Genomic DNA, 22,060 nt, shown 5'->3' on the forward strand with positions numbered 1-22,060 from the left:
GCTGTTTCAATGAGACCTTCAGCCATGCTTTGCTGGTTATCCACCTCATTTTCTTCCCTGAGGCTCAGGCATGCTGGCTTTGTATCACCCAGAAGGCTCACTTGTCAGTTACTAGAGGAACCCTAGACATGGGCTTGGTTCATCTGAGAGTTATTCTTGGGTTTGAGCCTTAGACAAGTGTACTCACTCTCTAATCAAGGGAAGCCTACCGTCAGGCTGGATATTATCCCAGAGGTCTCTATGAAGTTGGATTGTCCCATAGGCTGTCTCAAAAACTGGGGAATCTCCAGTGAATTAAACCTCAAATGATTGGGATTTCCCTGATGGTCTGGAGGCTAAGACTTCATGCTCCTAATGAAGGTGACCTGGGTTTGATCCCTGTTTGGGGAACTAGTTCCTATATGCTGCAACTAAAAGCTCCCATGGTGCAACTAAGACCTGGCAAAGTCAAATAAATTAAAGAATTTAAAAAAAAAATGATGCTATGGCTCACCCATAGAAAAAGGCTATGTCTGCTGGGCTAGGTCTAGGCCAAGGTGGCCCCCTCAGGCATCTTCCAAGTCAGACATACAATACTAAGAGCCCAGGAACAAGTGAGAGAGGATCCCCTGTTCCACGTTTATGTCACCAATCCCCAGCTCAAGGTCAACTGGAACAGGTGTTAGTTACCCCCGACATGACAAAGAGGCCAACATCAAGACTTTCCATGCAAGAGCCTAGAACGTCAGTGCCCATGTCAGTCATCATGTCTCCCGTGAAGAAATAAAAGGCAGGCAGACCTGTCACTCATGGAAAGGTACACATTTGCCTGCCCCGGCAAACCTTGGCCCAGGCTATTCAGGGCCTCACCTGGCTGTCTCCTTCCACTCAGCGTCTTCTCCCTCTTTCAGACAGATCTCATCCAGCTCCGTGAAGAGGTCATGAGGCACATGTTCTTCATCCTCCTCAGTGCCAAGAATGAACTGAACACGCTGAGATGGTGTGTCTGGAAAAGCAGCCACAGAGAAAGGTCTGCTCCCAACCTCCACTTGGGACAGAAATAGCATCCTGCCACACTCAGTGCACCTGGGGGGCTTCCAGCTTGTGAAACATATAAAGACAATCCTGAATTCAGATCAAAAAGATTTCTTTACTCCCAGAATTTAAAAAAAAAAAAAAAACAAAACTATTCTTTGGAGTTTCCCTGACAGCTAGTTGGTAAAGAATCCGCCTGCAATACAGGAGACCTTCGTTCAATTTCAGAGTTGAGAAGATCCACTAGAGAAGGGATAGGCTACCCACTCCAGTTTTCTTGGGCTTCCCTGGTGGCTCAGCTGGTAAAGAATCCGCTTGCAATGCAGGAGACCTGGGTTCAATCTCTGGGTTGGGAAGATCCCCTGCAGAAGGGAAAGGCTACCCACTCCAGTATTCTGGCCCGGACAATTCCAGGACTGTATAGTCCATGGGGTTGCAAAGAGTCGGACACGAGTCAGCAACTTCCACTTTCATTCTTTGGAAGCAGTTTCATGAAAAGAAAAAAATTAAGTAAGACCACTTGAAGAAAACCCATAAGAAACTAGAAATCTGACTAATTTGATCAAAAGGAATAGCTAATTCTCCAGCAAATTATTTCACCTTCTATGGTACTGATGTGGGGGGCCTGAACAGTGAAGTTTTCAGGTAGATACTTTTGATGTTCAGAGGCATTTCTTCTTCTTTGAAGCAAGCTGGAAAGCCTAGAGAATGAAAACTACTACCTGCTGGATGTCCATCCCACATGCCCTCAGTCTCAGGGGGACTCCCAGCTGTGGACGCCCACCCGCCTGCCCTCCTGAGGTGTTACCGTGGGCCAGGGCCTCTGCGCCTTCCTCCCCCTGGCTGGCTCCCTTGCCCCGTGTTCGTCTCCGGTGCTTCTGACCATGCGTTCGGTGGTGCCGATGGCTCTGCCGGCCCAGTGGCATCCGGACCCCCACGTACAGGGTCCTATGGCCTGAAAAGAAGCAGAAGGTCTGAAGAGAGAACTCCTTTCAGAAAAGGAGGCTAGTGTATTTAAGAGGAAGAAGAAAAAGTCACAACTCTGTAATGACAAAACTTCAAAGACCTCCAGGACTGAATCTGTAGAGATGGGCAAGTTGAAGATCTCCATCCTGTTTGTGGCTGCAAACTTCACAGGAGGGTTGTGAAGATCAAAGAAAATTATGTGTGTGAACATGATTTGCAAACTATAGGGACAAAAACAAAAGCTAGTAGTTGCCACTACAAGACAATTTGAGCAATTGATAAAACGTGATATGGTCACACCAGGACACCTACACCAAGTCTTGGCACAGAGGCCACTTGGGAAAGTGGTTAAGTGCTGAAGTCAACCTGCCTGGGTCCAAAACTTGATTTCACCATTCACTTGCCATGTGACCCTGAACAAATTATCTAATCTCTCTGTGACTATCTTTCACAGGGAATATTGTAGCTTATTCTTTAAACTCAGAGAATTTTTGTGAACAGTAAATAAGATAATGTATGTAAAATGCTTAACACAATGCCTGGAATCAATTTTAGCAGCCAGTACGTTCTAGGATCAGTTTCCATTTTATTTTTTCTGCACTGTAGAATACACCATCTAGAATAGCAGTGAGAGGCTAGTTACAAATTATAAGGGGTATAAGGCTGGGAGCATAAAGGAGAGATATTACATATTTTACAAGAATACAAGATAACAAGTGATCCCATGGCAGTCCTTTCCAGTCCCTCTTTTCTGCTCTCTCATCCCACCCATGAACCTTATTTTGTTTTGTTCCTGACTTCCAGGCCTGTCTTACCTCCACCTGATTTCCCTGGCCTTCCTGCCCAGCCTGGGGCCCCGAATCAGCAACTCTAAGGATGCTACACTGACACACAGAGCTGTGACCTTGCCCCGTTTCTGCCCAGTTTCTGCTGCTTAACTCTTGATCTCAGGCTGCCTCTGTACATCTCCACCACAGGAGCTTTTGTCGCTATCTTCACATCCACAAGCTTCCCCACACTTCCTCCCTCTGAGCAGGTGACCTCACTTCATGCGGTACTGAAAAGACAGGTTCTGTCCTATGAACTCCCACCTTCTCAGCCTGGCTCACTTTCCTCCCCCAGGTCCCCCTCTTTACAGGCTAATGAGTATCACCTCCCATCCTGCTGGGTCCCACTCTATCAGTTATCCTCAGTCTCTCCTTTCCATCCATCCCTTCCCTGGGCTTCTCAAGTCTCTCTTACCTAATACAGAAATGTTCCTGCCACCATATGATCCAACAATTCTACTCCTGGATGCTATGCTATGCTAAGTCACTTCAGTCGTGTCTGACTCTGTGCAACCCCATAGACGGCAGCCCACCAGGCTCCCCCATCCCTGGGATTCTCCAGGAAAGAACACTGGAGTGGGTTGCCATTTCCTTCTCCAGTGCATGAAAGTGAAAAGTGAAAGTGAAGTCGCTCAGTCGTGTCCGACTCCTTGCAACCCCATGAATTGAAGCCTACCAGGCTCCTCTGTCCATGGGATTTTCCAGGCAAGCATACTGGAGTGGGTATATATATTAAAAAAAAAAAAAACAAACAAACACAAAACATTCATTTGAAAAGAAACATGTGTCCTAACATTCATAGCAGCATTATTTACAATTACCAAGGTATGGAAGCAACCTAAGTGTCCATCATATGATGAATGGATAAAGAAGACATGGTGTATATACATACAGTGGAATACTACTCAGCCATAAGAGAGAATGGCATTTTGCCATCTGCAGCAACATGGATGAACTTGGAAAGCATTATGCAAAGTGAAATGAGTCAGACAGAGAAAGACAAATACTGTACAATACTCCTATGTGGAGTCTAAAAAATACAACAAACTAGTGAATAAAGTAACAAAAGAAGCAGGCTCACAGATATAAAGAACAAACTAGTAGTTACCAGTGGGGGTGGCGGGAGGGAAGCAGTATAGGGGTAGGGGGAAAGCGGTTATTATGGGATTATATGAAACCATGTGTGGGAAAGTTCTGAAAACCGTAAAGCATTATAGAATTTAAAGATTTTTTCATTCAATAAAAATAAAGTTTTAAAATAAAAATAAATTTAAAAAAGAAATGTTCCCAGTGAAGTGCTACTCTTCCAGGTTCCTCCATCAGGTCACATTCAAGAACAGCTATTGCTCTAGCTCCCTTTCCTCACCATCTCCATAGCCTCTGCATGTGGCTGCTCGCCACTGATTGCCTTCATTAGGGACACTGAAGTCCACTAAACCACTAAGTCTATCATATTATGTCTCTCTCAATCCAATTCAAAAGACTTCCTAGAGAGCCCACCAGGCCGCAGCCATCATCTCAGTCCCTAAGGACTTCCTCCCCTTGGTGGTCTGGGCCCCCCAGCACCTGGGCCACTGCCTCCCTGGCTCACTTGTACTTCTCTAACTGCTTCTCCAGCCCTTCCACAATCCATCAAAGGAAGGTTCTCCAGGTTTCTGCCCCTTTCTTCTCTCTTTTTAGTGATATTTACTTTCATGATTTCAAAGTTTCTGTCTACAAATGACCCCCAAATGTTTATCTCTGGAAAGTCAACATGTTCCAAAGCAAACTCACTGTCCTCAATCTCAAATCAGGCTCATACTCATGTCTTATATTTTTCTGTCCATGGCATCACCATTCTCTCAACTTTCCAGGCTGGAAACCTCAGTGTTACCTTGTATCTCCACCTTGCCCCTCAGCGCTCCATCCCACAGATTATGATCATCCACAGATTAGATCAAGTCTTTTCTCCTCCCATTTTGAGGACAGCAGGGGCCTCCTTCCTGTCTCCCCTACCAATTCAGTCCTACAAACAAGCCCTCCTGAAGCACTGCCCTGATCCTGGCTCACTCCTACAATCAGGACCCTTCATGCTCTAGCACGCAGGGGGCCCAGCCTCCTTTCTAGTCTTTTCTTTCTCTAGAACAAATTATACATTCAGTAGGGAAAGAAAGGGAAAGCTCTCTAAAAGAACCGAGTGATCAGCTCAAGAGAAATCAAAATGGAAATCCCACACATGCCCACACTGAGTAAATGTTCTTGGGGAAAAAGTCTAGAGATGTATACCTTCTGCATCTACCCCAACAACAGAACAGCCTGGTTTTGACCCTGTCTCCTTCTCATGGCCTCAGCTGATGCTCCCACCCTCACCTCGCACTGGTCTCCACCTAGACCAAACTGCTATTCCAAAAATGTGCCAATGCTTTCCAGACACTGACTTGGCTCACTCCTTCAAGACTCACTGCAAATTCACCTTCCTTCTTGGTATTTTTGCTGATCCCTTCGATCAGATGTGCTGCCTCCTTCCTGTAAATCCCCAAAGTCCTTGGCTAGCATCCCCTTATGCACTTATTTGCGCACTGCATTACAGTTAGGTATTTATCAGTTTTTCTCCCACTACTCATCTGCAAGCTCCTCTAAGTCCCAGGGTAGGGCCTCCCTGGTGGCTCAGAGGTAAAAATTCTGCCTACCAATGCTGGGGACATGGCCTTAATCCCTGGGTCAGGAAGATCTCGCATGCCTCAGAGCAACTAGATCCATGTGCCTCAACTACTGAGCCCATGCTCAAGAGCCCAGGAACTGCAACTACTGAAGCCTGTGCCTATGCTCTGCAACAAGAGAAGCCACTGCAATGAGAAGCCTGCACACAGCAGCTAGAGAGTAGCCCCTAGTCGCCACTACCAGAGAAAAGCCCACACAGCACAGCCAAAAAGCAATCAACCAACCAATAAAAAAGTCCCACATTATGGGGGTCCCAGGCTTCCCCAGCGGTACTGTGGTAAAGAACATGCCTGCCAGTGCAAGAGACATAAGAGACATAGGTTCAGTCCCTGGGTCAGGAAGATCCCCTGGAGGAGGGCAGGGCAACCCACTCCAGTACTCTTGCCTGGAGAATCCCATGGACAGAGGAGCCTGGCAGGCTGCAGTCCATAAGGTCACAAAGAGGTGGACACAACTGAGCAAATTAGCATGCAGAAAGAGCAGAGAGAGGGAGAAAGGACTGGAGGAAATATCTGAAGAGATAATAGCTGAAAACTTCCCTGAATGGGAAAGAAAAAGTCAACCAAGTCCAGGAAGCGCCGAGAAGAGTCCCTGAGACACGTAGTAATAAAACTGACAAAAATTTAAAACAAAGATAAAATATTAAAAGCAACAAGGGAAAAATGACAAATAACATATGAGGGAACTCTCATAAGGCTATGAGCTGATTTCTCAACAGAAACTCTACAAGCCAGAAGGGAATGGCACAATGTATTTAAAGTGATTAACAGCCAAGAATACTCTACCCAGCAAGACTCTCATTCAGATTTGATGGAGAAATCAAGAGCTTTTCAGACAAGCAAAGTGAAGAGAATTCAGCACCACCAAACCAGCTTTACGACATACGCTAAAGGAGCTTCTCTAGGCAAGAAACACAAGAGAAAGAAAAGACCTACAGAAAATAAACCCCAAACAATTAAGAAATTGGTAATAGGATCACACATTAATAATTACCTTAAACGTAAATGGATTAAATGCACTAACCAAAAGACATAAACTGGCTGGGTGGATGAAAACATGTCCATGCATGCACTTTCACTTACCACATCACGCTGCTTAACCCCTCAAATCGTATGCAATTATTTTATATTGTTAGGTTAATCATGTTCCCATTATGACTTGCAATGATAAATATCTTTTATCTGACTATTTATTGTAAAAACTGATAAACATCTTTTACTATTATGTATTATGTAACTATTATTCACTTATACTGTTTTATCATGACTAGTCAACAGAAAATAATAGAATTCTATATCACTAATACTACCATTTAAAAGAAAAACCTGCAATCACTTTTTAAAATCCACATGCATATCAGAATTCTCTTGGAATTTTTTGAAGAATACAAATACCCAGGTATTGCTTTTTTTTCTCCAAAGCTCCAGATGCGTTTCTAATGAGCAGCCATGTTTAAAAACAACCGGACTCCAATGTTCATCACAGCACTGTTTACAATAGCTAGGATATGGAAGCAATCTAGATGTCCGTCGGCAGACGAACGGATAAGAAAGCTGTGGTACATATACACAATGGAGTATTACTCAGCTATTAAAAAGAATGTACCTGAATCAGTTCTAATGAGGTGGATGAAACTGGAGCCTATTATACACAGTGAAGTGAGCCAGAAAGAAAAATACCAATACAGTATACTAACACATATATATGGAATTTTCAAAGATGGTAATGATGACCCTATATGTGAGACAGCAAAAGAGACACAGATATGAAGAACAGACTTTTGGACTCTGGGAGAAGGCGAGGGTAGGATGATTTGAGAGAACAGTATTGAAACATGTACATTACCATATGTGAAAGAGATCGCCAAGTTCAATGCATGAAACAGGGCGCTCAAAGCCAGTGCACTGGGACCACCCTAAGGATGGGATGTGGAGGGAGGTGGAGGGGGGTTCAGGATGGGGGAAACATGTACACCCATGGCTGATTCATGTCCATGTATGGCAAAAACCACCACAATATTGTAAAGTAATTAGCCTCCAATTAAAATAAATTAATTAATTTTTAAAAAGAAGAAAAAACCACCACTGGACTATGATTATCTTTCATTTTTGTCTAGATTGTTTTACTTTTTCTATTTCATATTCATTCAGTGTCCCCACTTCATGTAGTTTGTTTTCCAATTTCTCCATCTCTTCTTTTTTTTTTAATGTTCTCTCTCAAGCCTTTGTCAAATGTAATAGAAAATCTTTTGTACATAACATATATAGTATGTATAATATATATATTTTAGAAAACTTGGGAATTTTTCCCTAGCTAAAAAATTTATGGGGACTTCCCTGGTGGATCAGTGGCTAAGACTGCACTCCCAATGCAGGGGGCCTGGGATTGATCCCTGATCAGGGAACTAGATCCCATATGCTGCAGCTAAGACCCAGTGCAGCCAAATATATAAACATTAAAGAAAGAAAAAAAAATTTATGACATTTTGATTCTACTCGTTTGACTTAGTATGAATAGAATGCTAGATTTCTAACTTATATTCACTCAAAACTTTGATATAGTTCCAAGTATTTTGGCATCTAGTATCACTGCTAAAAGTCTAGAAAATTTATTGTATTAGTGATCTTTTTAAAAAAATTTGAATGAAGCTTGAAACTGCTAATCCAATTCTGAGAATATAAAGAAACACTATGTTGTTAAAAAATAGGAAATTAACATGTGATACAGTATTATTAACTAAAGTATAGATTTTGTTCAAATTTCAAAAAAATTTATGCTAGTGTCCATTATTTGTTTTCATAACTTATTCAAGACTCCACATCATATTTGATTGTATTGAGCAGCTTCAGCAGCATGCAACAAATTCTGGTAAATTCTCTTTTCATTTTTATTCTATTACAAATATTTGCTATTTCCTTGTTATGGCTCCTTCAATACACTCATCATTTAAAAGTAGACAAATAATTTCCAAATACATGGTATTTTAAGAGAATCTTTGACGTTAATTTCTCGTTTTGATATTAGCTTCCCTTTCAAATGCTTTCCTCTCTGCGATCACCCTCTATGTTTTCCAGTCTCCTAACTGCATTGAGCCTTTCAGTGACTAGCCAAAGATCTCTGGTAAAAGTCACGCTGCACTTGGAAACATATGGGTTATTTTCCTTTTTTTTTTTCTGCTTTTCCAACATAAACATTTTATTGAAAAAAATACTAAGTAATTTACAAATTCCTCTGTTCCTCTCTGACATGAGAGGAATAGTACATCTCCACTTGCCAAGAATGGTGACACCAACATAGCAACTGAAACCATCTGTAAACAAGGCTTGTGGTTGTTTTCCCTTCTCCAACTGACAACAGAGAACTTGCCTTAAGGGCACAGGTATTAGTAAAAGCATACAAGCTGGAGAGTGAACAATGGCTCCTACTTATCCGTTTTCCTTGAGATACCATTGGCACGAGTTCCACTGACAAAAGTTCCCTGTCGCCTGACTTTGGCCAGGGCACAGGAATCACCATTGGCTGGGGGCAGACACCTGCAGTGACCTGCTATCTCATGTTAAGATACTATTTTCAAATATCTTTTGATATTCATCTCTAACATACTTCCACAGTGATAAGAGAACAGACTCTGTATTATTTCATTACCTTTATGCCATCAAACTGTTGCACTTGGTTTTATGTCCCTGGATATGTTCCAGTAGTCTCTCCTAGTTTATAGTCTATGGGAATTTGAATAGAATTTGTACCCTACTGTTGTGTGGAAATTGTATCAATCTTAATTACGTTGGATTGGTTCACAGTGCTTTTCAGGTCTACTCTCTCCTTCTACTTCTCTGTATCTTGATTCTATTAACTTTTGAGAGTTTGATATTGAAACTCCAACTAAAAATCTTAATTTATCTACTAAAAAAATAATTATAATATATAGTAGAACTATAGGTAACCTTGTTCTATATTTTCTAAGTCTACTATAAATGTGTTATCATATTTTAATAATTTAAAAAATTTTAAAGAGAAGCAAAAAAAAAAAAAGTCCCAGATCAGACCTTCTTCCTTTCAGAATTCCTTATATAACAAAACACAGTATCTGAAAAGGGCCACAAAAGGAACAGGCAACCAAAGTGAATGTGCTTAGAGTGGATGAAATACCCACCAGGGCATGAGATGATTGAGAAGGTCCTAATTAACCTAGGGATGGAAAGCTCAATCCAGGAAGAGTTCCTATATAAGGGACTTTTGCAAAGAGTTACTAAGGAAGACTTTTCCTTCTCTAAGAAGTATTTTTGATCCAATGAGTTCCCATATATATTAGCCAACCACAGCACGTGCTTTTGAAAACACCAGAGAGACAGGCAAAAAAGAAAACAAAACCCAGCAGAGGTCAGAGCTAAGAACAACCAAATGGCTACCAGAAAACCAGACATCAGTTTCTAGGCTGGAGACTCAGAAACAGGGACTCATATATTCTGAGTGAAATCAGAAAAGATGACAAACAAATGGACCCTGGGAAACGAATGCAGCACCAACAAAATCCAGTCCGTCTAATGGGATTCTGCCGCCCAGGGACTTTACTAAACCTAAACTAATCCTGTAGTCACTTCACTGGCCTCTCAACTGCTCTCCTACCCACACAGTCTTCATCCCCCTCATCTACGTACTTACTCACCCAAATTCTGCCTTTTTCCCAGTCTTCCAGTTATTGTCAAACCTACTCTCTCGGGACTGTGTGCAAATACAAGTATTCATTTAATAAAACTTACTAGGAGATGTAATTGTAGAGTTTACTTTTAAAATAAGTATGTACACACAGAGAGCATTAGTGAACTGGAACTGAATCTTGCAGAGCATGATAGGAATCACAGAGCGAGCCTACCCTGCAGACGGAGTCTGGACTTTCGGAAGCTGAATGCATTCTGAGCACGCTAGAGCATGGAGCACGCGCACAGAACACAGAACGCCTTAGCACACACTGATGGGTGCCCGATTTCCTGGGCTTCAGGTTGAGTCAAAGTCAATTATGGCAGGGAAAGTATAACACGTGGAGCATTTGCAAGCCACCCCTTTCCCCCCCCCAACTTATAACTAAGGCCAAATGGCTCTTACCTCTTTTAAAAACTTATTAGAAGGTACCAAACTCACTCTAGGATTCATTAGTCCAGTAGCTAATCAGGAATAATGATCTGCCAGAAAAGATGGAAAAGCCATTCCTCTAAATAAAGCCACTGCCCTGTGTTCCTCTGGGACTGGGAGAGTCCCCTGAAGAAATCATGTACTATTGCTCTTTTTGAGTTTCTCTTTGGAAATTTGTCCTAATGTTTGCTTTTGACTCATATATATATATACATACATACATATATATGTATAAAGCAAAGGCTTCCCAGGATGCACAGTGGTAAAAAAAAAAAAAAAAAAAATCTGCCTGCCAATGCAGGAGACACAAGAGACATGAGTTCTATCCCTGGATCAGGAAGATCCCCTGGAGGAAGAAATGGCAACCCACTCCAGTATTCTTTTCAGGAATAGTCCATGGACAGAGGAGTCTGGGGGGCTACAGTCCCTAGGGTCATGAAGAGCTGGACACAACTGAGCACACATACAATATAATGGTTTAGTGCATCTGCTCCTGCTGATGGATTAATTTATGTAAAAAAAAGAAAACCACCCTCACATTTACAGAAGTCTCTAACAATGTCCAGAGATTACATCTCAGAAGTAGTTCTGAACATGGTTTATGTCAGGTGGTGTCAAGGGGGTAGAACAAAGGGGAAGGAAGACCCAGAGATTTATCTGCAGCCACAGAACCTTGCAGCATGGCACACGTGAGAACTAGAATACTATTAGAACAGTCTACTTGTCTTCCATCAGAGTGGAACTGATTTCACTCCATGTCTTCTAGAGACAGCACCTGCCTGAGCACAGCCTCGCTGAGCTGGGATGCCCTGGGAGCCCACAGCACGGTCAGTCCTACAAGCACATCACAACTCCCTCTTCTCCTCTCCAGAGATACTCAAGAACCATATCAGGCCTGAGGAGTGGGCACTATTTGTCCTCCATTTGCCTGCAGTGCTGTTTTCTTAAGTGCCAACGTAAGCAAGATTCTAGTTTTCAAAACAGGCTGTGTGTAAACGACTGTTTCCTTGTACACTGCCCCCAGCAATGCCATCGTCACACATGGCCTTCTTTTACAGGAAAATGTGGAGACTGCGCAAGGAATAGACGAGGTCATCTTGAGAAGATGCTCCTACTGCCAGCTACTCAGCTGATCTCTGATGGGACTCAGTCCTTGGGACCCAAAGAGTTGGTCCAAGCTAATTATTCTACTCCCAAGTAGAGAAGAGTGTTCATAAATGGTTAACTTCTGGCTGAGGGCAAAGGTCTAGCGGGCTCAGACAACTGAACTAAAAGTAACAGTACTCCCAACTACAGTGAGAGGATAGAGAGGTAACAGGATTAACAAGGCGGAGGAAGGGGTGGGGCAATGCATAAAATGTTCACATGATGGAGCAAGATTTTGAGGTCGGGTGGTTAACTCTGGGTAGGCCCTCATCTGCAGGTAGTATGATACAGTGGAAAGAGCAGAATTCCATCCCAGTCTTAACTGCTTAGACCCTGAGAAGTTTCCCCACCATGTAAAATAGGGATGATACCTACCTGCCTTGATTGCTGTGAAGATTAAAAAGACAAAGAAGTGCCTAATCAAATGCTTATCACACAAGGGGTATTCAACAAATGTTCGCCTCCCACCTCTACACCCTTCTTTCTTGCTCTTTCTTCCAACTGCTGAAAGCCACACTGGCTCCTCTTCCATCTGGTCAAAATAACTTGGGAAGCTTGATCTTGATACATCCAAACACCACTGACCTCCACTGAGCCACCCACATAAATTCTCATGGTAACAGACCCAGAGGCTGAGTCAGCCTCTACAGCTTTGACTCTCCCAACCAAAGGACAAGTTTTCTCTGGGGATTGTACAACTTTGATGAAAAAAAAAAAAAAAAAACCAGCACGGGAACAAGCAGTACAGAGAGAACATTTCACATGCTGTCTCAGTCATTAGAAAGTTGCTGTGTCATAGCCTTCAACGTTGCAGGAGATGCTATAGAGATTTCACAAAGGCTTTTGAGCCAAATGTGGGTTCGTGTTAAAGTTATCATGGACACAAGCCTTTTTTTAATAAAACTGAGTGCTAAGAGTTGACTCATTGGAAAAGACTTTGATGCTGGGAGGGACTGGGGGCAGGAGGAGAAGGGGACGACAGAGGATGAGATGGCTGGATGGCATCACTGACTCGATGGACGTGAATCTGAGTGAACTCCAGGAGTTGGTGATGGATAGGGAGGCCTGGCGTGCCTTGACTCATGGGGTCACAAAGAGTTGGACACGACTGAGCAACTGAACTGAACTGAACTGAACTGAGCATCACCAGCATTATCAGGACACTAGGCTCTGTGGGAAAAAGGAAAGCAGAAGGACAGCACATGATGGTCATGTGGGGAGTTGGGGTAGGGGAGGGGAGAAGAGCCTTGACAGAGAGACAGATGCAAAGAGCAGGTCAATTACAATGCCTCTTCCTTCCCTTCCACTTCAGTGGATTTTTATACAGCTCTGTGCTGTGGGCCCTCAGCAAATATGCCACAGGTGTGTGTGTGTTTTCCCTTTTCTTGTTTAGATGAAAACACCAGATAGAAATGGGTATTAAGGGAGAAAGCAAACACTGCAAATGGGATAAAAATTAAGTTTTATGTTCAAGTTTTTAAAACTATTTGTATTTTATTTCTTTTGTATAGATTTGTATTTGTATCTGTAATTTTTGCTTAATGATTCTAAGCAATCATCAAGAATCGATAAGCTGATCTGAGTGCTTCGCATTCTCAAGGAATAGGTCATTTATTAATACTTACATTGGACTTTACTCAAAGCACTGTCTCACTAGCTGTCTACTAGATTCTAACAGTAGGACAGGTAGTATTATGTCTACTTTTGTTTAAGAGATGAGGAGATTGAGGCTAAGGGAAATTAAGAGATTTTCCCCCAAGGTCTCACAGCTGGTGAGCCAGAGTTAGGACTCCAGCCCAGGTCTCCTGAGAGCAAAGCTGCTCCTTGGCACAGGCTGCCTCTCACTGATTTCCCTCGGCACATGTAACAGCAGGGCTTACCTTCCAACTCTTCCTTCTCATAGTGGATGTTGAGAATTGTGCTGGTCCCACCCTGATCCACCACAGCTTCTTCATCTGGTCTCTGTTGAAACATAAATTAGTAGCCACAGTAACACTCATACATTCATTCAAACTTTCATTCAAGTACTGTGTGTTTGCCTCATCCTTTACGCAACACTGAAGGCAAAAACCCAGTGGTTTACAGATATTTTCCATTTGAACCTCACAATAACTCTGAGATGCAAACATGGCAGCCATTCTTTCTCATTTCATAAATAAACAGCCTGAGTCTCGGAAAACTTTAAGCAATTATTGCCCAAGGTCAGAAACATGGTAAAAGGCAGAAGTAGAATTGAGCCGAGGTCTTGTAACTATGGATCCCACGTCTTTCCCACCTCCATACTCTACCCATAAGTCTGGACAATGTATTGGAATTTTGAAAGTGGTGTCAACCACATTGCCTCATTTGGTATAAGCTGGTCTCTTTGAGGGGATTCCCTGGTGGTCCACTGGTTAGGACTCTGTACTCTCACTGCCAAGGACCCAGGTTCAATCCCTGGATGGGGAACTAATATCCCACAAGCTGCATGGCATGGCCAAAAAGAAAGTGTTGGTCTCTTTGACCTCTCTGCAGCATGAAGCCTACTTACCACTCTGTCCTTGAAATACACCATCCTGCTCCTCTGCCCCATTCTAAGGCTCATCTCCTTCCTCCAACCATAATTCCCGAGGATGAGCACTCTACCTTTTGTTTTCCATGCTCGAGTCTTGCAATTTCAACAGTGTACTGAAGCTATGAGGCTCAGTATTTGACAAGCCACTGGGATGCCATGCCTCAAGATCCATGTGTCCAAAACCCAATGAATCTTCCTTCCAGACTGATATCCTGTGCTCATTTACTTACTCCTACCCATGGCTCCATGGCTCCATGATTTCTTAGCCCACGTTTGAAATTTCAAACTTATTCATCCATTCCATGTGTTGAGCGCCCGTTGTATACCTTCCAGGAAGCAGCTCCCTTTTCTTGTCAAGTCCTCCTTTGCAGTTCTCTCAGGTTCCCTCTCCACTCTCAGCCTCTCTGTCGCCCACCCTCCTGCCCTTTCAGTCAGAGTGGACATTGTTTTCAGTTCTGGAATCACACTCATATTCTTCCCTCAGCCCAGAACTATTGCCCTCTCCCTGCTGTGCCCGCCTCCAGCACCAGCAGCTAACACTTATTCATCATCCCAATCTCAACCTAAAAGTGCTTCCTTAGAAGCCTTTCCTGACTACCCTCCATTTATATGCCCCCAAAGTACGCTGTATTTCTCCTTAGAAATGAAATCTCTCTGCTCCTAGGGAGGGACCATATCTGTCTTCCTCATCATGGTTTCCCCAACACTCAATGGATTTTTCGCATAGGAGGTGCTCAGTTAATTTTTCTTTAAAGAATAAATGTAACGGCATCTACATCTTATCAAGACCCTCACCAGATCCGGAATTATTTAAAAAAAGATCTTAGCTAATTTCCCTGCCAATCAATTTCTTCTACCAAACCTGCAACTCCAGCCAGGCTCTCTGACCCCATGGACAGCACACACATTCCCACCGTCACACCTTTGCTCACACTGTCTGGTCATCTAACAGTCTCTTCCCCAACTCTCCAGCACACCAAATCCTCACCATCCTTCCATCCTGCTCAACGTTCCAGCTTTAGGTTCAATTTTACTATTTTATAGTTATCATCTATGTCCCCTATGTTTTAAAAAATAAAAAGAAAGGTGGAGAAAACTATTTAATTTGCTAACTTTTAGCTAAGAAAGGGTGTTGGAACAAAAGTATCTGCTTATACTTAAAAACATATAAAGGAAGAACAAGCCATAAGGGATATTTTTAAGTAGTTACCTACAGAGGAGGGAGGCAATGGGGTAGATGATAAGGATAGAAAGACTAAACTTCTTCGAAGATGACTTATATTGAAAACTTTAAAACAAAATTAATTTATTAAAAAAATTTAAAAAAATTTTCCAGAAAATGAAAATAAATGCCAAATTGATGGCATAACTATTCTAAAAGAAATTATTCCAAATAAATTTAAAACATAATAAACTGACTGAACATCCTTAGTGACATATACCCTAAGGACAAAAAGAATTTGAAAAGATCTGAAACTGCTTTTTAGCTGTCGTATTGTTGGTTACAGTGTTGGTGTTATTTTTCAGAGACTGTTCTGTACTGTGAAATACAGTAAATGATTATATGAACTTACCCTGGCACTCTCAGTGTGACTGAGACCTGGGGTTCTTAGCAGGGGTGAAAGGAGATACAATTGTAAGGCAGAAGTTAAGTAAAAACTATATAGTCCTGAATTTGAATTGGAAGTATCAACAAGAATATATATATGATATATTTATAACTTTAAATATTTTACAATTTATAAATTTATATTTCCTAGCTCTGTCCAGACAAAATGTCTAGAAAAAATTATCAGTCGGTAGCAAGAAGTATCATTAGCACCTAGACTGTGGTATCTTAAAATATCATTTTCTGCTAAAAGACACTCAAAGACAACTAGGTTTATGTCAAAAGGACTCAGATCCAACTTAGAGAGGGCCCTTACTAACACAGGACAATCTGAGCATCAGTAAAGGTGATAATTATAACAGATTGAAAATATCAAATATATTTGAATCCATGAGTTCACCATGTCACTTTAAAAATTAGTTAACTGGTCAACATTGGAGGATAATACTAGCAAGTGAAAAAATGAAGTGAAAGTGTTAGTCACTCAATTGTGTCTGACTCTTTGCAATACCACGGACTGTAGCCTGCCAGGCTTCTCTGTCCAAGAGACTCTCTAAGCAAGAATAATGGAATGGGTTGCCATTCCCTCCTCCAGGGAATCTTCCCAACCCAGGGATCCAACCCGGGTCTCCTGCACTGCAGGCAGACTCTTTTATCATCTGAACCACCAGGGAAGTGCAATACTAGTGAGTGAAAGTCGCTCAGTTCTGTCCAACTCTTTGAGACCCCATGGACTATGCAGTCCATGGAATTCTCCAGGTCAGAATACTGGAGAGGATAGCTGTTTCCTTCTCCAAGGGATCTTCCCAACCTAGGGACTGAACCCAGGTCTCCTGCATTGCAGGCAGATTCTTTACCAGCTGAGCCATGAGGGAAGCCCCAATACTAGCAAACCAATTCATTATCTTGCAAACTGGTGAAAATTCATCCTGGCCTTCCTATATAAATTGTACCTTACAGTGATACCATAGAGTAGATGAGAGAAGTTTCCTATTATAGAAAAGACTAAATGAAAAAATAATGTTAGCATTAGGACATTGCCATTTTACAATCCCTAATGGACTGCATTGATTTTCAAGGCCACTAACACCACAAAAAGAGAAACAACCAGACACTATGCCTCCTAATGGGAGACCTTATCACCACCCATGAGGTAATCTTACCAAATAAATTGTCCCTGAATCTGATCAAGACTCTACGCCCAAAAACCAATTTCCCGAAAATACAAAGAAACACAGTTCGATGGAAAAACACCACCACAGGAATATAATCAGCAAAATCCAGACTGTGGGAAAATCTAAAGCTATAGGATAAATCCTCTCCCCACCATCTTTTTTTAAAATAAATAATTGCAAGAAGACAAAGAGATAGAGACAGAGGAACGTAAAACCAATAGGTCAAAAGAGACAACAAACCAATCACAATGTGTGGACTTAATTTGAATCTTGATTTAAACAAACTAACGAAAATAATTTTTTTAGTTATTGATAAAATAATTTTTAAGGATATGACATTTGAGACAACTGGAAGTTTTTCTTTCATGATATTCAAGAAATTGTTGTATTCTCTTTAGGTGATACTATGCTTATTTTTTAAAGAATATTTACCTTTTGGGACTTCCCTGGTGGTTCAGACGGTAAAGAATCTGCCTAAAATGCAAGAGATCTGGGTTCCATCCTGGGTCGGGAAGATCTCCTGGAGAAGGAAATGGCAACCCACTCCAATATTCTTGCCTGGAGAATCTCAGGGATGGGGGAGCCTGGCAGACTACAGTCCATATAGTTCACAGGGTCGCAAAGAATTATTTTTGCAAATTGTTATTTTCTTTTTTAGGTGGCACTATGGTTATTTTTTAAAAGCATCTTAGTACTCTTTTAGTACTCATACTGAAATATTTACCAATAAAATTGAACAATTACAGATATGTAAAATAAGTTAACTTAGAAACACTATTTTTCTCACATTTTATAAAATAATGTTATTCACAAGCCTCAATACATCTTTAACAACAATGTCTTCCTCAATACCACAGACGCTTTGAGTCAATTTTCCAGAGCATGTCAGCTTCATTTCCACCTAAGTGGTACAGGCGCTCATAAAAAGTCAAGTCCTTTCTGAAGAATAACTTCTTGGTGGAAAAAACTCATCTTTATTTTAGACTTACTTATTATTTGTGAATTTCCTGATAGCAGGAGCCATGTATTTTCATCTTTTTATTCTCCCAGAGCCTAACACAGTAGTTTACCACTGTAAGTAGCCTGCACTCCTGTAAGTTCCAAGAGGGTAGGTACTGTGTCTTTTGTTGACCACCATGTACCTAGCACCTAGTACCATGTCCAGTATGTGGTAAGTATCCAATACATTTTTAAAATTTATTTTTAATTGGAGGATACTTGCTGTACAATGTTGTGCTGGTTGCTGCCATACAGCATGAATCAGCTGTAAGCATACATACATCCCCTCTCTCTTGAACCTCCCTCCCACCTCCCCACCCCATTCCACCCCTCTCAGTTGTCATAAAGTACCAGGTTGGGCTCCGTGTGTTATACAGCAACTTCTCATTAGCCATCTATTTTACATACGGTAATGTATATGTTTCATTGCTCCTCTCTCAATTCGTCCCACCCTCTCTCTCCTGCCCCCACTGTGTTCACAAGTCTGTTCTCCATGTCTGCATCTCTATTCCTGCCCTGCAAATAGGCTCATCAGTACTATTTTTCTAGATTGCATAATATGTGTTAATTGTACAATATTCATCTTTCTCTTTCTGACTTACTTCACTGTGTATAACAGGCTTTAGGTTTATCCACTAGAACTGACTCAAGTGGGTTTACGGCCAAGTACTATTCCACTGTATATATGTACCACAACTTCTTTATCTATTGATCTGTCAATGGACATCTAAGCGGCTTCCATGTCCTAACAATTGTAAATAGCGCTGCAATGAACACTGGGGTACATGTGTCTTTTCAATTACATATCCAATATATTTTGATGGATGAATATTTGTTAGTTTTCCAAACTTTCTCATATGTTTCCTCATAAAACCTCACACATGTGTATACCTATATACATATACATGAATAATTTTTCATGTTGGCTTCCCCACAGTTTTGTAATATCCAGAGGACAGGGGCCAACTGATTATACTGCTTAATACTGTCCACAGACATCTGACACAGCACAGAACACAGAGTCTAGAGAAAGCGGGGAGTGAGGGGTGGTTGAATTCTTGACTCTAAGACTATAAAAGCAAACTGTATAGAGCCAGGTCAGTCAGCTGAAAAATTCAGGTTGAAAATCAACTTGCATGTTACTTTAATTTAGCTTGGTTAATTACAGTCTAATGTCACTGAATAAATGTTCATGCACCTTCTGTGTCTTACTAAAGAAAACAGAACTACTGTCAAACACCATCAGCCAAGCACTGTTGAGATCTATTGCTCACAGAAAAAGATTCCTTTCAAAATATTACTGCTCACTGACAATGCCCTTGGTCACCCAAGAGCTCTAACAAAGATGTACAATGACATGTTGCTTTCATGCCTGCTAACAATACAATACCCATTCTGGAGCCCATGGATCAAGGAGTCATTTCAATTTTCAAGTCATATTATTTAAGAACACATTTCATAATGTATGCAGTGCCTATGGAGAGTGATTTCTCTGATGGGTACGGGCAAAGAAAATTGAAAATCTTCTGGAACAGAGTCACCATCCTAAATGCCATTAAGAACATTCATGATTCATGGAAAGAGGTCAAAATATCAATATGAACAGGAGTCTGGAGGAAGTTAATCCCAACCGTCATGGATGAAGCCTTGAGGGGTTCAAGACTTCAGAGGAGGAAGTGCGGACGTGGTGGAAATAGCAAGAAAACTAGAATCAGAAGTGGAGCCTGAAGATGGGACTGGATTGCTAGAACCACACAGTGAAACTTGAACAGATAAGGAGTTGCTTCTTATGAATTAGCAAAGAAAGTGGCTTCTTGAGATGGAATCTACTAGATGGGATCTTCATAAGAAGCAACTCCTTATCTGGGAAGATGCTGTTGAAGTGATAACAAAGAATTCAGAATATTACATAAACTTAGTTGATAAAGCAGTAGCAGGGCTCGAGGGGACTGGCTCCAATTTTGAAAGAAGTTCTACTGTGGGTAAAATGCTATCAAACTGCATTGCATGCTACAGAGAAATTGTTCCTGGAAGGAAGAATCAATGGATGTGGCAAACTTCACTGTTGCCTTATTTTAAGAAACTGCAACAGTCATCCCAACCTTCAGCAACCACTGCCCTGATCCATAACCAGCCATCCACATCAAGGCAAGACTCTCTGCCAGCAAAAACATTACGACTTGCTAAAGGCTCAGATGATGGAGAACATTTTTCAGCAATAAAGTATTTTTTAATTAAGGTATGTACATTTTTTAGATATAATGCTATTGCACACTTAATAGATTACAGGAGAAGATAAACATAGCTTTTATATGCGCTGAGAAACCAGAAAATCTGTGCGACTTGCCTACAGCAGTCACTTTATTGTGGTGGTCTGGAATTGAACCAGCAGTATCTCCAAGGTATGCCCATATTCTGATACGGTGGTCATGTCATTAAAAAAAGGAAAAAGGTCCTTAATCTTTAGTAATACATACTTAAGTTTTTACTGATGAAATGATACAGTGTCTGGGATTTGGAGACTGGGTAGAGACATAGATGAAATAAGACAGGCTGTCTGTTCATTGTTGAAGCCAGGTCATGGGATACACGATGATTCATTTTTCAATTCTCTCTACTTTGGAATATCCTTAAAATGTTGGATAAATTTCAAACATATTAAGCTTTGCTTAAAATCATAAAACATGAAAATAAAAGAACATTGAGTCTCAGTTGTCTGTGCTTATTGTGGATTCCTCACCATGTGATTAGTATGGACCTCTGATACTGTCCTTATTTCTTAACTTATTTCGAGGATTTCTTAACTATGAATTTCCAGGATTCTTATGAATGGGCTTCAGAGGATTATATGCGAGTGTGCATTTTTCTTAGGAGAGATTCCATAGCTTTCATCAGATTCTCAAGGGTACTTGTGACTCAGAAATTATTAGCATCATGAGAACCACATGGTATAAGTTTAGGAGAAAAAGGAAAGGAGGACAGGAGGGAAAGAAGGGTGAACTGGAGAAACAACCCGGTTTCTGTACCTCTTCCTGACTCATGACCATGACTCACAATATAAATGTGAACTGATGTGGGTGCCTACCCGAAGGATTGAGTAAGATAAAAAGAACTAAGAGGGTTAAATACACATTAAAACACTGAAATTGCAAGGCACGCTGTGAGAAAGAAAGCATTGTTATGAGCCTTGAAAAATGAATGAATTACAGCTGAGTAGCAGACCAGCTTCTCACTTACAGTTAATGGACAAATTAAAAGGCAGAGGCGGGGCTGTCTTACATAATGGCCCCAGATCCTTGAAGCAACCACAAAGGCTGCAGCAGGCAGCGGGGCCCACCTTGAGCCCTCTCCCTGACCCCTCCCTGTGGCTCCACTCTGGTCCTGAGAGATGGCAGTCCTGCCAAACTCAGCTCTGCTTCCTCTCCTGCAGTCAGCCTCAGAGCCTTTCACCTCCAAAGACCCCTTTCCTCTTTTATCTAATGTTTTCAGATAACAGCCTCCTACCCCACCCACCCAATAAGAGTCAAGTGTTGATTGAGTTCTGATACACAACCATTTTTAAATTAAACACAGAAGTGACTTTTAGGGTTTCTTATCAGTAAGCTGAGTTTCTATAATTAATATTAGGAACAAATATTTACAGAACACTGACTGTATATCTAGCATTATGCTTTACATATATCATCTCAACCCTCACAACAGTCCTAAATAAATCAAGGCTAAGTAAGATCTCACTAGGGCTGAGACAGGAGGAACTCCAACTCAAGTTTCTCTGTATTAACATTATATACTATAACATATTAACATCATACACTAACACCGCCAAAAGCAAAGAACCTGGTCATTTTAGAGAGTTCAGGTCACCTAATCATGGATTAATGTCCACAGTGAAAACAGCTCAAGATTGTCACATTGTTACCTTCTTAAATCCTTGTACTTC

At 41.4% G+C, this 22,060-nt stretch overlaps 1 protein-coding gene across 3 annotated transcripts in view; it reads right to left on the reverse strand.

Moving 5' to 3' along the window:
* The window catches only part of SLC4A8 (solute carrier family 4 member 8), an 80,931-nt gene that overhangs the window by 52,806 nt on the left and 6,065 nt on the right, over nt 1-22,060 (reverse strand). For all 3 annotated transcript variants that reach the window (XM_069584352.1, XM_069584354.1, XM_069584355.1), the window contains exons 2-4: nt 13,664-13,745; nt 1,823-1,969; nt 850-985 (exon numbers count right to left, since the gene is read on the reverse strand). In XM_069584352.1, the coding sequence (XP_069440453.1) occupies nt 850-985; nt 1,823-1,969; nt 13,664-13,745 (365 nt within the window). The remainder of the gene's footprint in view (nt 1-849; nt 986-1,822; nt 1,970-13,663; nt 13,746-22,060) is intronic.

This window comes from Ovis canadensis, chromosome 3, assembly GCF_042477335.2.
Source record: "Ovis canadensis isolate MfBH-ARS-UI-01 breed Bighorn chromosome 3, ARS-UI_OviCan_v2, whole genome shotgun sequence".
NCBI lineage: Eukaryota > Metazoa > Chordata > Mammalia > Artiodactyla > Bovidae > Ovis > Ovis canadensis.